The following is a 26935-nucleotide window of genomic DNA, read 5'->3' on the forward strand; positions in this document are numbered from 1 at the left end:
CGCTTTATTCTTTTTAAATTAATTTTCAAAGTCTTGTGGATATTCTGGCCCACGTAGAAAGAAATGAGAATTCAAGAAGCATTACTAAACGTCAAACATTAATGCAAAGTACACGTAGTTCATAGTTCTAAGCAGCCATTTTCACGATGTTGAATTCGATATTTATCAATTCTTGATAAAACTAAATAATAATTGTGGCCTGACAAGAATAACAATTAATGCTAGAAAATTTAATATGACATTACAAATTATTACTAAAAGAAGATGATACTTCTTTGCTTTGCTTTGGCTAGCACTTGTTTTCCATTTGTAGCTGAGTTATTTCTCTTGAATTCCCGAATCGGTTAATTTAAAAATTTTCTGTTTCGATTTTTCTAATTTCTGAGTTACGATTTAATTGTGTCATGTTATGCAAATCATCAACAAAATTCTCACGGATATATGGTGGTAGTTTTCTTTTCAGTTGATTGACAATTATTTCTTTTTACTTATCAAATTCTGTAATCTTACTACCATTTTATTCCACTCATGATAAAAATTGAAAATGGTTTAACTAAAAACGCGAAATCTCGCCAAGGCTACTTTGCTCGCACAATACCACAACTATAACCCTAAACAAATTTGGCGATACCTTTCAGCTGAGAATAAAAGGAATAAAGTAAATTCTTTCTCGGTTAAACATTTTTCATTTTGTTCTATGATAATATATTCAAGAAAATATTTTGCATACTGTCCATTCCAACTAAATGCTGCTGTAAAATATGGTAAGTTTAATTAATTTAAGATTAAAAAAAACGCATATTCTTACAAATTCATACAAAACAATAAAAAATTTTACCTTGTATAACGTTATCCAAGTTTGTTAATCCAGTATTTTCGCTTTTACCAATTATTAAGGAAATAATGAAAACTAACATTATTTTGAGAAGCTCGAGAATACTACTAAGTGACGAATTAATTTCTGTAGCTGAAAGCAAACTAAGACACATCGATTGCGTTAATAAATACTCAGAACAAACTGCCTGTGTTTACGTCAACAGACACACGTGGAACGCTTCATTTGCAGTTTTGTAAATCACCGCAAGGTAGCGTATTCGAGCGCTGGAGTTCCGAAATGGACTAGTCTTTACTTGGCACATTGTCAAATTATATACAATCCGTGGTCAAACTGTACGCTTTTTAAATCCACCTTTCTTGATTTAACTTTTTAAAAGTGTTTTAATATCTGTTGTCATTGTTTAAGAGGGAAATTTTGCATAACTTTTTTTTTTTTAAATTTTTTTTTAAGTCTGATTGTTGAATATACGTCACTTGACACAATTTTTATTTCCAAGGTGGACCGGGCAACGCAGCTAGTTTTATAATGTAACTTACATTGAAACATTTTTAATTTTTGGCAGTAATTTGAAGCCTTAAAAAAAAAAAAAAAAAAAAAAAAAAAAAAGGAAAATTTTCATTTTTTTTTTTCATGGGGGCAAAGTGAAAAATGAAATATTTTTCTAATGAAATATTTTCTATTTGATTATAAAAATTGTTTTTGATCAAGTGAATCTGTAAATAAAATTTGGAATGAATAAATGAAAAGAAAATAGAACAACAAACAAATAATAAAATTAATTTATTAATTTATGAAGAAAAATAAATGAGTGAGTAAAAGAGTGAATGAATAAGAGAATAAGTGAATGAATGAACAAATATAAGTGAATTACTAAATGAAATAATGTAAATGAAATAATTAACAAATGAATACGTAAGTATTTTAGTAAACGATTGAGTGACTAAACAAAATAAGCTATTTCACTTTGCCCCGCATGTACTCGACTACTTGAACAAACTATTTAAGATACAAATAAGCTTAATATTAACTAAATAAATACTGCACCGCATATTAGAAGGTCACAAATAGTATTTGAAATGTTACTAACAAAAACTTTATAAATTTATAATATCAGAAATGATTTTTGACTTGCAACAAATAGTACAATAAGAGTATCAATTTCTGAAAATTGCCTGTATTAACTTATGCTTTAATCTTAGGCAGTATTTTTTTCTTGACTGGAATAGACTACATGTGCAACTGCATTGTTAAAATATTACCAGATGGGTGGCTCTATGCGCATAGTAAATATTTCACCTTTTCACTATGCCCCGCGATTTCACTTTACCCCATATTCCTCTACTATTTTTTTAAGCAATCACGATTGCTTATTGTTCTCACTTGACAGTTTTGAATTCCTATGATTTTATTTCCCCCCGCCTCCCTCTGCAGCACCACCTCGGCCGGCCGCCTCACGATGCGGCTCCTCTAGCGAAAACCGTCTCCAGGTTGCGTCACTTACTTGCCTACACATACACCTACACACACACACATGCACCTACACACATACACACACACGCATACATACAGACACCTACACATACACACATACACATACACACACACCTACACATACACACACCTACACATACACACACACACCTACACATACACACACACACACACACACAAACACACATGCATACATACACACACACACACTCGTGATTGTGGAAAACGTAATTTGAATTCAAGATGTCAAAGTTCATTTTTTTTTTTTTAAATTTTCTTGGGTCGTTGCCTCTCTCCCCTTCGCACTGCAGGATCTTCGGGTATGCAGATCCGGGCCTGTTTGAGATACATTTTGATAAAATCGTAGGTCAACAATGACCGTGATCAACAATTAATTTTCATTTGAAGGCTTGTCTACATTTTAACATGAAATTTGTTTAAAAAAAACAATAACTCTCGTTCTAATTACCTTAGAACAAATTTTATCTGATTCAGAAAAATCAAGGCCTTCTATCGATACTTAATTCTAATTTTTGCCAGCATTTTTCGTCCTCATATTAGTGGAATTAATCAAAATTATTGATTAAAATTTGTAATAAACTAATAATTAATAACTAATTTATTAATTTGCTTATAGGATAATGCATTTTCATCGGGTCTGAGGTTTCTTGCCAAATTTCAAAAGAATCCGATAACAAGAAGTGGGAGAAACTTGAGTTGCACGATTCCGTTATACATATACATACATACATAAATAAATATGCATACATATAGGTGAAGCTAATAAAAGCGCGTTAAATACAATAATTTCGTAAAAAATGTACTCCTGCATCCTGCTTTTGAAAAGCACTTCAATGATCTTAATTAAGTATTTCCCTTCAAATGCATATCAGTTCGTTTTGTAAACGAAGAGGTGGGGGGGGGGGAGCAACAAGCTAAGGCACTTTTACTGATTTATTTATTTTTAGTTTAGGAGTGGCTAGATATAATTTCATTGTCATATATATCTTACTCCAAGTTAAAATTAAGCACAGCGAACTCCCGATTATCTGCGAGTCAATCAACAATCAGGAACATTTTCGCAGTAAAAAGCAAACACCAATGGCTGTGTTTTTGTCGAAAACCTGTAAATTTGAACTCAGTTATTTTTGTTTTATTTATTTATATATTTTGTGTGCTTCCTTCATCGTATATACACTTGTTCTTCATTGATGTTATGTTCTGTTGTACCAAAATACAAAACATTTTTACTACACTGTATATATTTTCAGTGCTTCAGGAAAGCATTATGTATCAACACAGCTAAGTTTTTGAGGATGTACAATTTTTGTATTACTTGTCCCCCATTTTAACCTTTTTGCGGCTTATTCGAAATTTTTATTATCCACAGCACTTGTGCCATCCAATTCTGCAGATTAATTGGGAGTTTACTGCATTTATATTTTTAATGATATCGGTACTCACTACTGCCAAAATTATGGTTTTTTCAAAGTAGAAAAGGGGGGGGGGCGATAGATGTCAGTCAACCCCTAGAGGAGAGCGATGGACTCTTAAAAGTTGGGAACCACTGTTCTAAAATTTACTGAGAAACAATTATGTTTTAAACGGATTTATATCCTGGTTCAACGCTAACCTACCACTTAAGACATTTTTGAACCAGTTTCACTTTAAATATGCTTAACGTTCGGGCCCAAGATGGTGGACGACCGGTTATTTGTCTAATGCTACCTATGTTACGACGAATTAATGATGATTTATTCATTTATGATCAAACTTGTTAAAAAAACAGTCACGTGTGAAGTTAGAAAACTTGTTTTCCATTCGAGTGCTATCAACGCTATCCCTCCAAGAAACTCGTGATCGCTTTCTTTCCATTTTTTCATCGTTTATTTTTTTTACCTTTCGCCTGCGTTTTTATTTATCTTAGATTATGGCGGAAAGCAGTTCTCTCTCTTGGATGTCTCTTTTCTACTCGTGTGTACATTGATTAAACCAGCAATGGATACTGCCGAGAGTTCAGAGGTAATTTCGCTTCGTTATTATAATGACATTTAATTGATAGTTTTTGCCTTTTAAAACCCCTTCAGTCAAAATTATGAAACAATTAACCCAAAAATGTTTATATTTGGTACGCAGTGTACTATGGTAAAGAGTATCTTATAGACAAAACATCAAGTTTTTAGGTGAATAAATTACGAGAATTGTGATACGTCCAATATTCCGGACTCATATTTTTGAAATTGATATTTCAGATTAAAAAAAAACAATGAAATGTCAAACAAACTTCAGTGTAAAATGTTCTCCAAACAATAATAAAACATAATATAAGCGTTTGAAATGATTAATAAAAGATTACATATATAAATTTTTTTTAAAAAAAAGCTCGCCTTTGCGACGAAAACCCATGGTTGGAAAAATGAGTCACTCTCTAACTCCCAATCTCTATGAGTTAGTTTTGTCAATCTCAAAACAAAAAATCCTTTCACAGATGAGAATGTAAAGAGTAAAGAGCAGAATGTAAAGAGTCAACTACGAAAAAAATAAAGTAATTTAAATTATTATTAAATGATTCGCAGCTGTTTAAAATTGATGTCCGGTATACCAGACGACAGGTCTGAAGGGGGTTCAAGTTCTGAAATCATTTTGTTGCTCAGCTGAAAAATTTCAAATAATCGCGTTAATTGAAATTGTATTTGCATGGAAGCTTAGTCTGTCTCAATAATGAAAAAGTGATACTTTTAATGTTTTCGAATACCTTCAATTAATATGAGCAGCTTAACAAAAGAACATATTTTTAAGTGAAACTTTTTATTCGAGGGCATTGAAGTTCTGATCCTCAAACTTTTTGGGTGACGGATACGATATGGCTGTTTTTTTCAATCGTTGCCAAAAATAATAAAAAATAATAGTAATTATATAAAGTTAGTTTTGTTGATAAATTTAACAAATTAATTTCAAGGGTGAACCTAAGCAAGCATATATTTGTGGATTTTGTTTGTTTTACACTTTCCAAATTATGCAGATTTTGGAAGATTTCTTTGATTCACGTCATGAAGTCATCTGTTTAAAAATGAAATCCACATTGCTTAATTTCAGCCTTGAAATAGTTTGTTTACTTTTATAAAAAAAATTAGCACTATACAGTGACCGCCGCTTATATGAATCACATTTGTTCTAAGCAATTTTGATTCCATAAAGCGGCTGATTCAATAAAGCGGCTAATTCAATAAAGCTGGATTTTATTCTGTTTTTTACAATTTGGTTCATTAAAGCGGCTGATTCAATTAACCACTGATTCAATTAAACGGCGTCCACTGTAATTGCTATTATTGTCATCTGTTTAAAAGTGTAATCCACATTGCTTAATTTCAGCCTTAAAATTAGTTTAACTTTTATAAACAAAGTTAACACTATACAGTGGCCGTCACTTATATGAATCACATTTGTTCTAAGCAATTTTGATTCCATAAAGCGGCTGATTCAATAAAACGGCTAATTCAATAAAATTGGATTTTATTCTATTTTTTAGTTTGATTCATTAAAGCGGCGGATTCAATTAACTACTGATTCAATTAACTGCGCCCACTGTAATTGCTATTATTGTCATCTGTTTAAAAGTGTAATCCACATTGCTTAATTTCAGCCTTGAAATTAGTTTGTTAACTTTTATAAACAAAATCAACACAATACAGTAGCCGCCGCTTATATGAATCACATTTGTTCTAAGCAATTTTGATTCCATAAAGCGACTGATTCAATAAAGCGGCTAACTCATAAAGTTGGATTTTATTCTGTTTTTTACAATTTGATTCATTAAAGCAGATGATTCAATTAACCGGCGTCCACTGTAATTGCTATTATTTTTCATTGTTTTTGAAAACAATCAAAAAGAGGATTTTGAGTATTGTTTATTTTTCTCGTTGTTTATACTCTGTTTTCTTCCTTTAAATGCAAAATTTTATTGTGCATATGCATAAGTCAGGCGCAGAAAGAACAAGAGCATAGCGCAAGAGATAACGTGCGAGTGAAGCGACAGTTCAGAACGTAGAAGAGAGAAAAGAAAAAAGTTTCACATCTATATATGTCATGCGTCTTTACGACATACATTTTTTCTTTTCTTTTCTTTTTAAAAGTAAGGCATTTAAAGTATTTTTTGATGGAATGAAAATATGACGATTAAACGTCATTAAAGTCAGTTTGAAATGTGAGTATTTTGGCACAGTTTTATGTTGGTAATAAATGATCAATACCGGGCCGGGACAACAGACACATCCAAGACGGTTTTTGAAAACGATTACATTTAGCTCTACTAAGTTCCATAAGTAGCCATTAGAAGCGGTAGTGTTTCGCTACACAAATACACTACTACTTCTAATAGCTAGTTTTGGCATTTAGTAAAACACCGAATAGCATCCTTTTCAAAAACCGGCAACAATGTCGCCATTTGCAAAGTTGTCCTGGTTGGCGGTACGTATTTTATGTTCCTTAATAGTGCGCTTTCAGATTTTCTAGACACTGTTTACACTCGCTTTTGGGGTGCGATGATAAACACGCCGCATTTGTCATCTCAACATTAGCGTGCAAAATCGATTATGTCGACCCTCCACACATCCCCAGTTTTCTCTGTGTATGCAAAAATATTGAATTTTTTAAATTTTTTTAACAATATGGGTTCCTGAAAAAGAAACAAAATACTTTTTTCGACAATTTATTACACCTGACTATTATTACACCTGAGACTTGATATATTTAAAAAAACCAACAGTCAAATTCCTAAATAAATAGTCAAAAACTATTTGCTAAGATGTGAACAAGAGATATAACAATTCACTCAACAATATTTCTGAGAGATTTCGTACTAATAAAATCATTCCACTGTGGACTTGAAACAGCTGATTGCTGCAGTTCATTTATAACTTGTGCTTTATGCACGTTACAATTTTTGTTTCTGACTAACTAATGTAATTTTCTAGTTTATTCTACCATACAGACTTTAAAAAAAAAATATTCCGTTGAAAAAGCTTTGTTTTTGTGGTTTGAACAATGCAAAGTTGAAATTTGAGTCAAACTCACACATTTTTGGGTTTCTCCTTACTTGAAGACGAAATGAAAATATTATGCTTCATATATATATAAGTAGTATACATTTCAACTAAAGATCTATACATTGATAAGGAACTTAGAAATGTATAGTTTTGCTGGTATATATCTTATTGCTTTAACAAAATAGTCCCAAAATTTAGTCCCCATTATTTGTTCATTACAAGCTTTTGGTAATGACTTAAAAATATACATGTTCTGATAAAAGTTCTCCCTTTGCTCCTTGGAATAAGTACCCGTGCTCTTTTTGACGCTTTCAAAATGTGCATTGGGGGTGAGTAAATTGACAAATGTTCTACAGCCCATTTTGCTGTAAATATTAACAAGAGTCTTAAACAATTCAGCACAGTTAGCAGTTTTAGGATTTTTAGCCCAGGAAATACAGGAAAAGGTAATAAAAACATTCTAAAACTGAAAGTCAATTCAAAAATTGGACAACAAGCAACAAGTAATATTTACATCAATATTGACTTGATTCTTCCTTTTCAGAGGACTTTGCTGGTAAATCGTCTCAGTGACTCTGACGACAGTTTGAAGAATGAAAAGAAAGGGTTATCAGTAGGGTTAGCATCTGTCTTCATTGTGGGAGAAATGGCTGGCAGTGGAGTGCTGGCACTACCCAAAGCCCTTGCCGAGGCAGGTAAGAAGTATTAAATTTTCAAAACAAAACTTTATTCAAATTCAGATACGTAAATGTAAAAGTTGCCAACCTATTTCGAGGCTCTCTATTTGGCACAAAGTCTCCCAAACTTGATTATTCTTTGGACCCCTTGTTGGTTTTTTTCTATGTTTTGCGGATTCCCTACTTAGAGCTAGTTCCAAAAATAGTTTGATAATCTATCATTTGCATTCGAGAATTCTAAAATAATGAATCAAATGGTAATGTTTTGTCCAACGCTGAAAAATTTTAAGTTATCAACTTCAAACACATTTGTGATCGCTTGCTAAGAGACGCGAATTGGTCGGAACTTGAAAAAACAAAAGTAGCAGTTTTATTAAAATTTTAGCTATTAAAAGGGTACAAAAATAAAATCTACTGCATGCATAAACAAACAAACAAACAAACAAAACTTGAAAGGTTGAACATGATGTTTTGACAATACACTTTCAATATTTGGCTTCATCACATTGCTCTCATATAACTTTTTTTTAGTTAAATAAAAGTTTAAAGTTTAAAATCTTCGTGTGCATTTGTTGAACATCAAAGATTATTAATACTAACCACCTTTTTTTTCAATTAACAAATTTCATTTTAAAAACAATCTAACTTCTTTTTCTTTTTTTGTTTAACCTTTTAAAATGTTTTTTTCCTATTGGCCATAATTCAGGGTGAGTTTTGGACCCCAATTTTTTAAAACATCATAATTAAAAGTAAATTCAATAGGATCCCAAATTGACAATGGCCTCACAGGAGAAATAATAGAAGCGATATGATGTCCTGTTTACATGCAAGTGTTTCCAGCCAGCAGGGGCAACTTTGAAAACACACGAAGAGCGCTATAATATGCTTGTTTAGTTCGTATATTCAGCTTTGGTTTTGACTGAGTAATAATCATCTTCAAGAATCGAATTCAAAAATTCAGGTATCCAGTATGCAACCACAAATAAATATTTTTTCTCCTCAATTCAGAATAATATTCGACTTTTTACAGAAGTTTTTTTTTTTTTTTTTTAATACGAGAGCTTAACTTTTAAATTTGCAGTACGTACATATATTTGTGAAATGAGGCTTGACAAATAAATATGTTTTATATTAAACGAAGCTTTATTCGTGATCTATGCTAGAACTATAAAAAATGTCGTGTTTTAGGTTTACTTTTTGAATTGTTTTAGTTAGGGGTTCCCAACGCTGTGCCCGTGGGCACCACACCCACCCAAGCACGAAGAAAAACGTAAAATTCAAACATTTCCTTGTTGTTGGTATAGAATTCAAAACACGTTTCTTCAAATGGCCCAAAACCTTATTTTTGTAGAAACTGCGCTTTACCTTTCCACGGCAGTTCAGGTGAGCACCTTGACGATTGCTTACTGCCGGTAAAGTTAGCCTACTCGACTAATTATGAAACAATGACCAATAAAATGTAGTTCCGAAAATCATGTTGACTTTGAACTTGATACGTTTATGCTTCGGACTTTGTATAGTTTGTTTTAATTATTTAGTACTAGCAAAAATACCCGGCGTTGCCTGGGTCAGTAATAATTGTTAGAAGCAATTGCTACGTTCATTCGTTTTCTGTTTTAACTGAAAGAACTCAAAACACACCGCTCTGACGTGATTAAAAATCGAACTTTTTCCTTACCCATAAAAGTAAAATATCAATAATATAAAGAACAAAATAGTATTCATTAAAAAACGAAAGCACAATATTTAAGGAAACAAAAATTTTAAGAATTGGCAAGATATGCAATTAAACTTCAATTGTTTGAAATGATTTATCAGTTAATTATTATTATTTTTTTTTTGAACATAGTCCTTAATAGTATAACCTTTTCTGTAAGCTTGCCAGACGTCCCGGTTTTCAAACAAAATCCCGGTGTCTCGGCCGGTTTACTTCACGTACTGGTTAAATAGAAATTCGATTATAGATGACCAAAAAAGTCTAAAAATAACTAACTGTAAAGGATTATTTAAAAAAATAACTTTGTCATTTCTGTACCTCAGAGCCAGACTGTCTAAGTCCAAAAAATGCGATTCATTGTATATAGAATCCTTGTCCAAATTAAGCCATAAAAACATAATTCTAAAAAAAAAAAATCCTCTAATTATTTACCAATGTTAAAAGAGCTCGCGTCTTATCCTTTGCTTGTGCCTGACAAATGTTTTTTCTGTCTCCTGTAAAGTAGTGATAATGTGTCTTACGTTAGTCTGGCTCTGAGGTACCGATTTGTAACATTGACTTGTAAAATTAATATCGGATTCACTTGTGAGGATTTTTACAGCAAGATTAAAAACAAAAAAGATTTCCTAAAAAGGTTCTTAGGCAATGCAAATAACATGTAAATATTGTTCAAATTTTATTCCTCATTCAAAGTTTTTCTTCTTACTAAAGTAACTTAAAAATATTAACAAGTAGAAAATAGAAATGTTTAAATATACCTGCTTGTGTCATGTATTACTTATTACCCCTGGTTTCGGCTCATAATTAATAACTATTCATTCATAGCATTGAGAATGAACTACCCTCTAAAACTCTCTAAAAATCAACAGGGTTTGTACCCTTTTAAATACTCTTTACGGAGGCGGGGGGGGGGGGGCGGAGTATTCTAGTGTCCCGGTTGAACATTACAGAGGTCTAGCAAGCCTATCAATATGGCTATTGAAGAACAAACGGTTTTAAAATATGTAACCGCCCGTAATCCTCCTATTACTTGCTTTAGTTATTTTAGGCAATTTCAATTATTGCTGATTCTTCGTGCAATATAAAATGCTACCAAATTTGCGGTAATCGTTTTTGGGATACCTTGGACAATGCTCTCCTTCCCTACTTCGTAGAACTGTCTGTTACAAATTTACATCAAAAAGATATTTTCGCCAAATACTGAGATACTTTTGAGGATCATAATATGATGCTAAATATTTCTTTTCCGAAATGTTTCCGAAATAAGAAGTAAAATTTGGCGATTGTTTAAAATTAATAAGACAAATTAATGGAAGTTTTTGTATTTTTTATGAATTTGCCTAGTTTAATTCAAGTGTGTAATAATCCGACGGATTATTTTACATTTCAACAAAAGATTTAAAGATTATTATTATGGCGATATTTTGCTTACATCGTGAAAAGCGAAAAACAGTTTTTACGACAGTTGAAAAAATTGCCAAATGCCTCATCTATTGAATTATTTCCACAAAAAAATGTGGCAACATTCCTGCTGGTAGATTAGATAATGAGTAAGTGTCCAATCAGCGCAACTAAATAAAAAAAAAACATTAATTGCATTAAAGTTCCATTAAAACGGAAAATAATCAGCCAAATCCATTTATTTCTTGACAAAGTTGTGCGAAAATGTAACTTTAAGATTGAACTTGAGAAAAGCCTTTAACAGTCAGACGAAAAGCAACAGGGAGTTGAGTGATACACTAAATACTGAATTGGGTTGATGAGAGCCTTCGAATATGGAACTAAAAAACGTATAACGCGCTTTTAAATTCTTCTTAGAAGTTTCAAACTGATGCCATCTTCAACATAAAAATCAGAGCTTTTGATGGACATATAATGTTAATATACACTGGTGTGCAAAAATTAAGGACGAAGTCGAAAAATTAGCATATCAGCTGAACGAAGAGGCAGAGCGGACAGAAAGACCAATCAGTAGATTAAGTAAGGTGATGTACGGTAGCACATGCGCAGATATGCAGGCAGACGTAATGGGGGAGTGTCTGAGTAGTATAAAGCATGTTATCGGTGTAAGGTCAGTATTTCTGGCAAAGAGATTGCACGCCGTATTGCAGTTAAAATCACACCGAGTTGCTACCTCAGCGAGAAATGGCGAATAATCAATCTGTTAGATGACATCTGGATGCTTTTACCCGAGGTCGAATCATTGGGAAGTTGGAGGAAGGCCGCAGTGTGACAGGTGTGGCTGCAGAGTTCGGAATAGCTCAAAGCATCGTTTCACGACTTTGGAGACAATTTCAAACTACAGGAACAGCTATCCGGGGGTTCAGTAGTGGTCGTCCACGAGGAACCACACCCGCAGATGACCGGTATATTGTCTTACAGGCCAGAAGAAACAGGCGGCAGACAGCGGGAGAAATCGCTAGACACACGACACAGGCGACTGGACGACCGATATCGCGTTTTACCGAGGCCAGACGACTGCACGGTGGTGGTCTGTTTGCACGACGCCCTATACGGTGTGTACCTCTAACGCCTACCCATCAGAGAAGGCGTTCTCTGTGGTGCCGGGAACACCGGAATCGGAGAGACAATGAATGGGGACGAGTACTCTTTACAGATGTGAGCAGATTCAGTCTGAGTAGCGATTCTCATCGCATACTCATCTGGAGAGAGCGGGGAAGCCGCAATCATCCCTCGAACATCATTGAAAGGGACAGGTATGGAGGTCGCGGTGTTCTCGTTTGGGGAGGCATCATGCTTGGTAGTCGTACAGACCTTCACATCTTCGACGCAGGTTCAATCAACGGGACCCGTTATTGTAACAAGATTCTTCTTCCATATGTGCGTCTTTTTAGAGGCGCTATGGGTCCGCAGTTCCTTTTCATGGACGTCAATGCACCATGTCATCGCACAGTAGCTGCCGAACAGCTCTTAGAGAGTGAAGATATTGAACGTATGGATTGGCCGGCACGATCTCCGGATCTCAATCCCATCGAGCATGTATGGGATTTTCTAGGCAGACGCTTGGCAGCTCGTACCTTACCACCAGTAACGATTCGGGAGCTTCGATTGGAGCTGCAAGACGAATGGGCAGCAATGCCTCAACAACTCATTGACACCCTCATTCTCAGCATGGGCAGTCGCTGTGAAACCTGCCTAGCAGTCGGGGGAGATCATATTCCCTACTATAGACCGGATGTTTCTTGCTGGACACCCATCACAGGGATGTTTCGGCCTTCAGTCGCATTGTGCTCCATGCTACTTTTTCAATAAAGCTTCTTTTTAACCGACTTCAAAAAGGAGGCGGTTATCAGTTCATACCGTATGTATGTTTTTTTTTTTGTTTGTCCACTCATAGCGTCTCACCTAGTGATCCGATTTTGATGATTCTTTTTTTAATGGATAGGGGATGGCTCAACTTAGGTCCCATTACTTTGTTTGACCATATTTGTTCTTTAGAAAAAAAGTTATGGGCAAAAAACAACAAATTTCATGCAATTTCCCTATTAAATGATATTGTAGCGAAGTTCGCACTATTCATCCGTGGAAAACGGTGGCTCAGTGGTAGAATTCTCGCCTCCCACACGAGCGACCCGGGTTCCAATCCCGACTAGGACAAAGTGAATTTTACTAAATTTTCGTTTCTACTGTTTCCCGTATTTTCTCGAATGTTCTATTAATTTCTGTATCTTTCCAAGTCGGGAAGGTTCCAGCACTTTCTCAAGTTGTATATAAGGAGATGTAACGTTCATTCGTGGTTCTGAATAAAGATCTCGAGTTGAGACTAACGAGTATTCGCTTCATTTGGCTTTCACATTGTCTTCGCTATCTTCATCTACGCGACAATATGAAACTCATTGTTATAAAAGTTTGGTGCCATATAACAGTAATATTAATAGTAATTGTAATGATAATTTTGAATGAAGGCTTCTCTGAAGCAAGCATTAAATTTCTTCAAGGGATACTTCGATAATGAGGAATCTGGCGCTGTCGCCTCATTTTTGGCGTAAATAATTTTATTTTAGTAACCCTGCTGATTTATAGTAACCCTATGTGAATTATCAAAATCTTCCTTTCTTCAGTGCTATTGCTACATAGTAGGGGTAAACCTAACCTGGAAGCGAGGTGATGCAGTGATTAGGATCTGCTTAGCCTTCACAATGCTACCATTAGGTTTGCCTCAACTACTCTGTAGTATTTTTATCGTTATCGTCTGTGCCGATAACAGATGATCGGGGCTAAGTAAGAAAATACAGGGTTGCATCATGAGCAACTTAGATGCTGTGGAACGTAAATTTGTTAGGAAAACAGCAATACTTAAATGGTTATAATTAAATTAACTACGCATGATTTCCAGAGATTAACAAAGATAAGTTTTTAGTGCTAACCGCTTAAAGTTTAACGCGTGTCAAGAGTTTTTTTTTTTTTTAGTATGGAGCATTTTTAAGAAAAAAATGTGAAGTTTCGTGATGGTAACTTCTTACTATTTCTGAAATACCTACATTTACACTAAAAAGAATGAAATAAAAAAATTTTGAAAAAAAAATAGAACCGACTTCAAAATTGCTCTAAAAAGTGAAAAATAATTTTATTCTTTAAACACCATCGATAATGCTTTTAAACATAATTTTTGAAGTTGGCGCAAAAACGATGGATAAAATCATTCACAGCCATAACTCAAATACAACTATAAATTTAACCAGGCCCAGTTTCTTCACTATCACATACATTATGCATTGATGACAGCAAATTTGAATAACGATATAAATGTTTCGTTCGTAACTTTGGATGCTTTTCTGAAAAAAAATATGAACAAAGCATGGTTACCCTTGATTTTACGTTTTGTTTTTGCGCCAACTTCAAAAATTATGTTTAAAAGCATTATCGATGGTGTTTAAAGAATAAAATTATTTTTCACTTTTTAGAGCAATTTTGAAGTCGGTTCTATTTTTTTTTCAAAATTTTTTTATTATCCCTCTGATTTCTCTTTTAGTAAGTGTTGCTTACATTACACATGTCCTTACGTATTGGGGATCTTAGGGTATTAAATGTGTTGATTTGGAAAGCTTTTGTACAAAGTTATATTGAAAAAACCGTCTCGTCCTTAATTTTTGCGCACCATTGTATGCGAGTATTTTTTCACCCCTACGTTAGAGAATTTATTTGAAAATTGTGCTTTATCACCCCCTTATGGAAGTTTTTACCCCCCATAACGGGATGAAAACTACTCTATGTGTTATTCTGATGCATAAGCTATATTATTGTAAAGTTTCATCAAAATCCACTCAGTAGTTTTTGCGTGAAAGAGTAACAAACATCCGTACAGACAAACATTCGCATATATAATAGTAGTAAGATTTACTTGTTTTATATGTAAGAATTTTTTTCACTCATTTTTTGGAAATTACTTTCAAATGTGTATATATTTGTGCTATGTCGACCTCTTTTATAACATCTTGAGAACATTAATGGTGCCCGCCATACGGCCGGTATTCTAGTTGTGCTCTTAGGTACAAAAAGGTTGGGAATCGCTGATCTTAGTCAGTAAAATTTTTTCTTCCCACTGCTCCACCTTTCGTTTCCGCCAAAATTCCTTCTCCCAAAACTTCAAGTAATTTCTCTTGGAACAGAATGCATGCGTCAGTAACTTTTCCTTAAAAAACTATATTCAAGTTCACTGCAGGGTTCGTATACGACCTGGAAAACCTTGAGAGTCCTTCAATTTCATGTATACTTTTTTCCAAGGCCATGAAAATGCTAGAATATTGGAATAATGTACGAAAGCATCTAGAGAGTCCTTGATTTTTCTTGTTCCCATTAGCAAAGCAATCGAAGTAGGAAGCTCCGGGAAGCTCCTCCCACAATAGATAGACCAATAATATTTCTGCCGAAGAACGAGCGGGATAAAAAGAACCGGTAAAAATCACCCTGGCAATGATATAGATGCTTTATTACTGGGATGTTACAAAACTTTAGCACTTTTCAGATAATATGCCGACCGATTTGAAATAAATATATAAAATTTAAATTTTATATTTTTTTGTATCTTTAAAAATTGTGGGTACTTTGGATAAATAAAACAATCACACTTGCCTTGTAAGGATCTGGTTAAGTTAGACTAAATGTATAAATATTGACTGACGTAAAGATTAAATTTTTCAGGTGATTTTTTTAGAATGTATTTTTAGAATAAAAATCTATCAAATTAGCAATCTGATGTGATTTTACAATATGAAGTTAATTCATTACAATGCTGTAAATTACGGTTTTAAATTCATCTTTTTGACTTCTAATGCAACTTGTTTTTCGTTACATTAATTTTGTTCGTACCTCACCTTTTGTTTCTGCGAGTTGAGTCTTGAAAAGTCGTTGAAAGTGCTCGATTTTGACCCTGCAAATAGTGTACTCACCTTGTCTAGCATAAGAATTAGTATAATGCACAATTATTTAATTTTTATCGAATTCTGTTCGCCAGATTTCGACATATTGTATGAATCCAATGTTTGTTGTTTATTTCCTCACAGCTGTGGGAAAAAGAGAGGTGCCATTGTCGTACAAGGAGGGCGGACTTCTAGTTAGACAACAATTATTTTATATTCAGTAAATTTCCGCCCCAGTAGCCAGGGCTAAAGCAGAATTACATGAAATACATGGAAATGACTGAGCTGGCGGTGTATTTCATGTAACAATTATTTTATTTACACTCAGAACAACACAAGAAAGATTTACCAGGAGGAAGAAACACCTGGGGCACCGGCGGGAATCGAACTCATAACCCTAGAAAGCAAGTTTTTTCCCCCGCTTGGTCACAGAGGCTCCTAAATTTATCTAACAGTCGCTCATTAAATAAATCACCTGTCTAGAAAGAAAATTTAAAGTGTAGAGAATAGTAGTAGATTTTTAAAGTTTAAAAAGTTCGGTTCTTAATTTTGAACTATAAAATTGCTCTTTTCTACACGAAAAAGTTACCGTAACGTTTCAAATTTTATGTAACTTCAACGCTTAAAGCTGTTCAGTATGCCTGTGTGGCATATAGAACGCTTGGAAAAACTATTTATTAGGAAATTATTTTTAAAAAACTTAATTTTATTCTTCATCTACGAGAGCTATAATCAGCGTGAAAAAAAAAAAAAAAAAAAAACCAACAAGAAGGAGAAATAAAGTTGAAGCATTTCACAGTAAACAGAATTTTGTTTGCTCTTTTTATCGTAATTGTAACGACATTAAACGAACAGTCAATAAATAAAAATATAGTACCTGGACGATCGAGCCTCGCTCGGCTTTAAAAGTTTTTTTTTTTTTTGTCAACTTGTGTTTTTCTAAGGTTCGATACTTTTTAAATACACTTGAAAAGCATCACGTTACCGAAATATCAAATGTTCTCGCCAGTCGTATATGCTTCCGAGAAACGGGTGATATACATGTAAAAAACACTTCATCAGCATTATAATCATTTCAGCTATAAGAAGCCTACTACTGAATATAGGCCTTCCTTCCCCCACAGACATCCGTCTAGGAGGGCCAACCTGGACCAGAAAACGCTACACACAGCATAAAAACCAAATACTGTCCATAAAAATTGATGAGCTCCGACGATTTTGAAACAGTCTCCAGACATATGTTTATCGAAATAAAATTTAGATGCGTGATTTAAAAAAACATATAAAATTATTTGAAGTGTAAAAAAGAAAACAAATGAATAAAATAAAATAAGACACTTAAACAATAGTTTCGCAATACAAATTTTTAAAATGCCTAATATCGACTTACATAATGCTTTAGAATTTGTTTTTAGCCAAGTTTGATTGAAATTAGCCAAAGTGGCAATATCAGCCAAGCCTGAACACTCTGAGAAAGTTTGAAATTTTAAAACGAGTTCGGACACTAATTTTCATTGTTATGGTTGCAAATCGTCTGCCTTATATGTCAATTCATAGTTTTTTTCAAGGCGAAATCGAGGCAGACTTTACATTAAAAAACGAGTTTTTTTTTGTAAAGAATCGCGTTTTGACAGAAAAACACTGATGTAGATGAATTTAGAAAGCAAAACTACAATTAAATCTAAAATTTCATTCAAATTGTTAGAGCCATTTCCGAGATTATATATATATATATATATATATATATATATATATATATATATATTAGGGTGGTTCTTATTTATATGGGAAAAAAAAAATTCGGAACTCAACGACGCCCCCTAGTTTTGTGACACTATAATAAAAAGTAACGTGTGCAAAATTTGAACTCGATCGGTCAATAATAACACGTGCCCCTAGGCCGTTGAACTTTTACACTTTTGATAATTTTCTCACAAATCCTCGAGTTTTTACTTCAGACCCAGTATATCGTTTCTCCTAGGTTTGAAAAATATTTTTTCAGTGAGGTAGCACTAAAATTGATCTTTTTAATTACTTAATATCATTTAAAGATTTTACGTTGAAGAAATAAGAATGAAATAATGCTTTAGAAACTTTCCTTAATCGTACTCTTTTCTCAATGTATCTCGATAGTGTGTATTTTTTTTCGATAGTCTTGGACGGTCTGTAAAATAAATTGCTTTGTGACTCATATTTGCTAAATTAGTGGTGAAATTCTTCGATTAATTGTTCTCCTCTTTCAGTTGTATTATTCACAATTTTCAGTATTTTAACGATCTCTCTTCCCTTCAAATAGCTTCCTTCATTTTGCCGTGAATCAGAATCAAATAGGAAAAAATCTTTTAGTATTTGTAACTTATACAAACAGTTTTATTGACTCGTAATTGATTCTATAAAGAGGAAGATCTTTACTAAGAAAATATTCCAAATCATCTATTGTTATCTGAAATTTGTTAAACAGTCATCAGATACGTCTTCCTTATCACAAGCATTTTTTGGTCTAGTCTTTTCCTATCTTCAAAGTTAATTCCTTCATCCAATACGGACAAAGCTACTAGTTTATCCCCTAAATACTTTAAGTGATTTATGAATTTTCCAATCACTGCTTCTGCTGCATGTTTGTCGTCATTTTGTACGCTGCTAGTTTTTCAGACATATTATATTATTCAAAGGAGCCCCGATAGGGTTGCAGCGAAAAACCATATCTTCATACAGCATTTAATTGCAAAACAGCATTGAAGGGCTTTCTTTTCATGTAAGGTCAATTTAAATTGCTTCCAAAATATAAAAATTTTCAAACAGAAATTCCTTTTGCCACCCATGTGGCTCAGGGTTAAGCTTTAGGTTGCCGAAAACATATCCCTGTAGGAGGAAATTCACCGGGAAAAATTATCACAAATTATGAGAATTCTCTATAATTTTTCTTAATTCCTCTTTTTACGAACAATAATATGTCATCAACTTCGTCTTTTAGAATTTAAGTGGTATTTGTACTTGATTGAAATGTTATAAGTTCTGAATGATGGAGATCTTTTCACAAAATTTTGAAGGGCTTAAATAATTGAATATCTGATCTAGAACTAAGAAAGGCAAGAACTTCTTTAAGGACACACTCTGCAGTACGATTTCAAGTGCATGATGATGGCAATCCAAATGTAATATATCATCGTTCAGTTTTTGCTCTGAAAAATTGCATGCACAATTTATACGGTTGGTATTGCAAGTCGTTGTATCAAACATTACAGCTAGAATAGTTAGCAATAAAGAGCTATCATCTAAGATATCATATACAACTGAAGAAATAGCTAAGGAATTCCGAGTAGCTGTTCAATATTAGGACCTGAAGCTATCACGGTAATCCTGTCGGCGTTCTTTTTCCAGTTACATCTGGATGTAGCTTTGTATCCCAGTGAATAACTACAAAATCTAAATTTAAATTCATGAAATTTAATTTTACCTCTCGAAGATTTTCTTTTGCTCTCGTAAGGAATGTACGATTAATCACAAGGTCATTTGGATTTAAATTTACAGCATCTACATAGGCTGTAAATAAATGAACAACATCTTTATCCCTAATATGGCATTTGTCTAACAGTGATGAAAGGCGAGCAGATATCAATAGTTGTCAAGCTTTTTTTGCATTGTGGTAGACCAGTTGTAGAAAGCAAAAGTTCAACAGGTTAGGATATATACCCATTACGGTTTCCAAATCTTGTGAATCACAAGAATTTGATGATAATAAAGCACTATGTACTGAAATAGAAGAAAATTAATTTAAAGTATAGATTTCTACATTGTTCCGATCGGGATAATTTTTTTAAAATTTATATTTTAGCTATGGAAAATACAATATATTTTTATGTTAGGAGTAATCGAGGATTTTTCGAAATTTATATTTTAAAAATTAATAATTGCATAAGCATTTAGGTATGTTTATAACTAAAGAACAGCGAATTAAAATATAATTGCAATTACTTATATTTATAGCATTGAAACCTTGTGACTCTATTTGCCACACCTATTACACACACAGGGAATTTTGTAAATTAACACCCCCAAAGCCTGGAGGAGGCAATTTGTTGTTGTCAAAGATCGTTCACTAATGGCCTAGGCCATTCATTAATAGACTATAGAATCCCTTGTGTCCATCTTGATGGGAAGAAACGTTCCCCTGCCGCTTGGTTGGAACAAGCGCAGAAGAGCGGTACGCTTGACCCAAGGCTATTGGTGTACATTTTATTCTCTGTAACATGTTAAATTTTACAGAATGAAAGTGAGAGAATGGTCGGTTTGGAAGTAGTAGCACCTATTGAGGTTCAAAATTACTTTAAATATAAAACGTTGGAATATTTTTACATAAAAATGAGAAAATCCGCAATTTTTTCTTCGAAACTCAAAGAAGGGGGCCCTAGGGGCACGTGTTAATATTCAGGGATTGACTTTAAATTTTACAGTTATCATTTATTTGTACAATGGAACAAATTGAGGGGGTGTCGCGTAAAATATCTGAAACTTCAAAAATAAGGACCACCCTAATCTATATATATATATATATATATTGTATATATACAGTGGCTCCAAAAAGTGTTCGTATACCTACGACTTTTAATGCAGTATCAATATTACCTTTTAAACGTCTGGGAATAGATTTCATTCTTTTTTCTCCCCCCCTTTTTTTTTGCGTAATTTCTGAGTAAGTGTTCAACCACACTTCGAGTGTTACTGTTTCTAGCTCTATTTTCGCTTCAAAGCCGTATTTTCGTAATCTAGCCTCCAGATATGTTACATTAAGTTCAAATTTGGAGATTGAGGGGATATTTTCTAAACTTTAGGAAAATTTTTTAGGCACTAGACACAAACGTTGAAAACCGGTGCTTCTTATCGTTATCTTGATAAAAAACAAAGTTGTTTCCACTTACCAAATTTTTAGCTAAGAGTTCAAATTTGGTTTTAAAAATGTTTAAATGAACAGCATGATTTATTATTTCATCAAAAAATTCCAAATTGCCAAGTCCTGATGCTGATATGCACCCTCGCACAAGAACTATTTCACAGTCCTAATAAACTGATCCAACTAAGATCTTAAGATCAAGTTCCTCATTTTTTCTTCTATTGACAATTATAGTACAACCAGGGGCGGCAAATAGGGGGGTCAAGAGGGGGCGGTTGCTCCCCCAAATTTTTCGCTAAGAATAATAAAAAATGGGTAAATTCAATTTAGATAACTTAGAAAATCATTTGCCTGCATTTTCAGGGGAAAAAAAACTGATGGAGAATAATTGTTTGCCGTAACCAAAGAACTCTTCAGATGGGCTACATATTTAAAGCTTGTGTACTCTGTTATGAAGGTGAATCTTGTATGAGATGTGTACAGTGTTGAGACTTCGCAATTTTTACGCGTGAACTCCATGTCATTTTACAAAAAAATTTATGCTCATATTATAACTTAATGTTCGGCTGGTAAATGTTCATTAATTCCTTGTACTAGAAACACAGTTTAGCAACTCGAAGTATTACATGCTTTCATAGAAACTTTTTGTAAATATATGCTATTTTTGAAAAATATCCCGCACCAAAACATAGCTTCATATCAACAAATATATCTTGAGGCTCTTTACTTGACAATCTCTGAGTGACACACGATGGTATTCAAGAGTTAAATCTGTAAAAAACCCTGGAAGAATTGCTGGAAAGCAATGTTTTCAATGATAGTAAATCTGATGTCATTCTAATATGTATGACTTTATCTGAATTTTTGTTTACTTTATTTACACTGTGGAGCGTTTTTTGAACAGTGCTACACTCTATCATAAAAATTTAAATCCGCTAATATTATTTCTTGAATTGACACTTGAAACTCCTAGTAATTTTTGCACTAATGCAACTTGATCAAAGTGTGGAACTTAGTGTCAGAACTTTCCATAATAGTTTTTAGAGTATGCCAATGTAGAAGAGGTAACAAAACCCACATGAAGTTGTCGTCAAAATATTAAATCAATGACTGAATAAAATAAATAGTTCAAGTTTCTCTAGAAATTGAGACAGAGTTTGAAGGGATATATTTATCATCGATCTTAAGTTCAATATTTACTTATAAGTAAAATTTATAGCATGAGGGAAGAGGAATTGTTTTGTGAATTGCGATTATACTTTTTAATGACGCAAAATAAATACTAGTCCAAATAAAAAACTTTTCTTGGTTATTTTAAAGAGAGGAATTAGAAGGAAATGTGTTTTTTAATATAACTTTCTTGCTTCCATTGTTTTTTGACTGTTTCAATCAGGTCAGTCATTTAAAAGATGACATTTGTGATTAAATTGAAAAACAACATAAATAAAGCATAAATTAACACGAAAATACAGCATATAGCTATTCCAAGGCTTCAATGGAGCCTTTTCATCGATGCAAAAAACTCAGCACACAACCAGTAGGAGAACTGAACGTAAACCACTTTTGACTTTTGTGTCTCAGGAGGTTAGAGAATTAATTACCTTTGAAGAGCGATGAGGCAAGCAAGACCTTCATTTTCAGCTATACTGGCAATAAAGCAAAGCATTGGATATTAATTAAATATATAGTTACAAAATTTTTTCTTCTTCCTGACTCCAAAAATAGCAGATTAAAACTTTACTAAAAAGTAAAAGTAGTACCGAGATATTTTCTGAGATATCTTATTACAAAATAAATTTAAAGCTTCGGTCGCAAAAATTTTAATTGTTCTTAATAAACCTTATTATTTTTGACATTAAAACCATTTTATTATCACTTCCTGCTAACCATCATGTATTTTTACCGTACTGAAGAAATTCATGTACAAGAAATTCGACCCCCCAAACGAAATGCTGAAATGCCGCCCCTGAGTACAACTTAACCGAAAATGTTAAATCTAATTTCATCTGTAAGTAAGACGTTATTCCAAAACGCTTTGGAGCTTATTTATTTATTTATTTATTTATTTGCGTCAAAAAGCGTAAGCTTTCCATTTTTCGCACGAACAAGAAATTTCTTCGGGAAGAGTCTAGTTAACCAGAGAACTTGGCGAACAATTTTAGGTGAAAATTAAATGAAAGTTTTTTCATTAAATTCTGCAGAAACTGTTACAGCACTCAAATGTGTATTTTTCATATTGTTTTAAACTGTAAATCTCCGATCGTGCTTTGTCAACTTTGCCGGTTGACCTTTCCTTGCCCTGTTTTTGGTCCGATTCTTTTCTTTAAAGCATTTTATCAAGCACTTTACTATAGAATGGAATAAATTAACTAATTTAGAGACATTTCAAACCAATTTATCTCCACTGTGAGGAAAAAATTCAAATTTCGAATGGTGTTTTTGGTTTTTTTTTTACGAGTACCAGCCATTTTAAAGTAATAAGCACAATATTAAGGAATAAATAAACAAAAAATTAAAGAAAAATGACTCTTAAGGGTCAACACAATTAAAAATAATTAAAAAATGATGTATAATAATTTTAATCATGAATTTATTCGAAAATATTTGATTGTACGATGACTTTTGTGCCGTATTATTTTTCTGTCTCTTCGTTTTTTGACCCATTTTAAAAAGAAGATCCGTCAATATTTTGAAAAAACTACAGGATTTTACTTAGAAGGACATAGGAGTGATGTGAAAAAATATTGGACTTCATATTCGAATTCAGTTTCGCGTTATTTTGGTTTTACTAAAAAATTTTAAAGTGTACGAACACTTTTGAGAGCCACTGTATATAGTCACAAGAATTGCTCGTTTAAAGATATAAGATAAGATATAAGTAAAACAAAGAATATGTCTGTGCGTATGTTCCCTATACAAATCCACAGTTTACGTCGGATCTCGACAAAATTTGGCAGGGAGGTGCTTGTGCACCCGAGAAGGAACATAAGGGGATTTTAGTAGCCAAAATAGAATCGAACCGTTCGAATTTTAATTTTAGGGCCCGAAAAAAGCATTAAATGGCTCTTTCTACCCGAAATAATTCTCCGATCAGTTTGATTTTGGTGCCATTCGAAAGCGCGTGGAAAACATCTTTAGAATTCAATCATTTCCTTCAAATTTCAAAAAAAAAAAAAAAAAAAAAAAAAAAAAAAAGGCAGTAAAATCACCGGGAAAAAATAAGAAGCACTGCTAAGCCTAATGGATCAGAAATTTTAAATCGGAAAATTATCGTTTGTGCGATCTCATTTTAAATTAGCGTTCAGAAGGTTGCCACTTTTTTTTTTCTTTTTCCCCGCTGGGACTAAATAAAATTTTGTTTTCGTTTTGAGGTGAAAATTTCCCCTTTTGATTATTATTTGGCAATTCACAAACAGAGGAGAAATCGGTACCAAAAGAACACGGCTTGCATATTAATATATAAAGATAGTTAATTACTTGTTGTTTTAATGAATTATAGTTCTGTATAATCTTTCACATTATCTCGCTAGACTTATTGCCATTAAATTTTTTGAACACATTTTAACATCAATTTTATTCGTTGCGTAAACAAGCTTACTGTACGTAATTACAGTAGCGCAATATGTAGGGAAATGTTGGGCAAAGTGAAGCAGCGGGGCATAGTTAAATGGGGAGATATTTACTCCACTTACAGAGCCAACTCTCTAGCAATATTTTATTAATGTAATAACACATGTAGTCTATTCCAGTCAAGAAAAAAATACCTCTGAAAATCATAGAATATGAAAATACAAGCATTTTTCAAATATTTATACTCACATGTAATGTTTTGTTGTAAGTCGAAAATTATGTTAGGTACTATTAAATGATAAAGTTCTTGTAATTAAGATTTGAAATATTAATTGAGACCTAATATTTGGTGCAGTATTTATTTATTAATATTTAGCTTATTTGTATTTTCAATGTTTTGTACAATTAGTCAAGTGCATGCGAGGCAAAGTGGATGGGGCAAAGTGAAATAGTTAATTTTGTTTTATTATTCAATCATTTATTAAATCTCTTGCGTATTCTTTAATAATTACTTTATTTACATACCTTATATTAGTAATTCACTTATTCATTCATTTATTTTCTTATTCATTTATTCTTTTAATCACTCGTTTATTTGTCCTTATACATTATATAATTAATTAATTTAATTATTCGTTTAGTTTTCTCAGTATCTTTTCATTTATTCATTCAAACTTTTATATACTGATTCATTTGATCAAAAATATTTTTATAATCGAATAGAGAATATTTCATTACAAAAATATTTCATTTTTCCCTCTGCCTGCCCCCCGGCAAAAAAAGTTAAAATTTTCCACTTTCTTTTTTTGAAAGCGAAAATTGACGGCCAAAAGGAAAAAATACTGTTTCAATGCAGGTTTTATTGTACAATGTTCTTTCTTTATGTACTGTGATTTTCAAAACAAATTTAAAAGTTGTTTATTTTGGAAAAGCTTATTCATCTTAACTATTTCACTTTGCCCCATATTCCCCTATATTGTATTTACCTTTACAGCGGTTTAGAAATCTCAATTATGTGTATGTTTTAAAATAGTATTTACGAAATTGGGAGTTTAGTTGTGATTAATAAGTAGAAATAGATGTAAACTGGTGTAAACTTTCCTTTTTACATATACTACTAGATGAGGATAAGTGATGAATTTTTAACGCTGTACTTGCTAGCTGGTATACTTTTTCATTTTTTAGGCCGAATATCTTATAAAAAGGAGATTGATTTCTTCTCGCTGAAAACAAAAAGTTGGAGAATTCTGAACTTTCTAGCAGGGGAATGTAGGACAAAGTGAAATAGCAGGGCAAAGTGAAATGGTAAAACGTTTACTATTTTCTTAGGGCTACGGATCTGGTATAATTCAACTAGTAACAAATATAGTCTATTTCAGTGCGGAAAAAGTTACCACGAAGAACAAAGCATATGATAATAGAAGCAATTTTCAAAAATTGATATTCATATTGTAATGTTTTGTTGCGAGACAAAAGTTGTTTTTGTTATTGTGAAATGATAAAAGTTCTTGTTCCAAACATTTTAAGTATTAATTGAGCGCTACTAATATTTGGTACCGCACTTAGTCAAGTGTATGCGAGGCAAAGAGAAATACTAACTCATTTCGTTTACTTATTTAATAGTTGATTAAATCACTTACGTACTCATTTGTTAACAATATCATTTACATTCGTTTATTTCATAATTCGCTTATTTATTCATTCATTCACTTATTTTCTAATTCATTCACTATATTATTCATTCATTTGTTTTTTCTCTTATGTTAATTAATGAATTTGTTTATTTATTCGGTTATTGTTCATTTCCTTCTCCAAACTTACTTTTCAGATTCGTGGCACCCTTTGAGGAATTAGTTTTCTCACGGCACCCTAATCTATCTCCATATTATATGCATAGATAAAGGAACCATGCCTATATGGTATTCTTCACCTCTACCTGAGGCACCCCAGGTCGTCGCGGCACCCACTTTGGGAACCCCTCATCTCTTCATTTATTGAGCAATCACGATTGCTTGTTGCTATCTCATTTGACTGTCCTTGGCGTTACGCTGATTTTATTTCCCCCCCCCGCCTCCCTCTGCAGCACCCCCGCCCGCCGTCCTCTGCAAGCGCGGCTCCTCCAGTCCTGAGCAATGTTTTCTGATATCCGCTTCTCCTGGTCGGTGGCGTCCATGTCCTACACACACACACACACGCCTACGTGCATACAAAAGTCTATGCACACACAAGCCTACGCATGCACGCGCGCCTCCACACACCACACACACACACACATAACTATACACACGTAACCATCCAGGATAAGGGGCAGGTTTGGGGGGGGGGG

The 26935-nt window shown here is 33.2% G+C and overlaps 1 protein-coding gene across 1 annotated transcript in view; it reads left to right on the forward strand.

Moving 5' to 3' along the window:
• Positions 1 to 4243: 4243 nt before the first annotated feature.
• LOC129222852 (uncharacterized) overlaps positions 4244 to 26935 on the forward strand; it is an 81570-nt gene continuing 58878 nt past the window's right edge. Inside the window, exons 1-2 of the mRNA XM_054857408.1 lie at positions 4244 to 4351; positions 7919 to 8069. Of these exons, the coding sequence (XP_054713383.1) occupies positions 4328 to 4351; positions 7919 to 8069 (175 nt within the window). The 5' untranslated portion in view covers positions 4244 to 4327. The remainder of the gene's footprint in view (positions 4352 to 7918; positions 8070 to 26935) is intronic.

Source organism: Uloborus diversus, chromosome 1 (genome assembly GCF_026930045.1).
Source record: "Uloborus diversus isolate 005 chromosome 1, Udiv.v.3.1, whole genome shotgun sequence".
In the NCBI taxonomy this organism is placed as follows: Eukaryota; Metazoa; Arthropoda; class Arachnida; order Araneae; family Uloboridae; genus Uloborus; species Uloborus diversus.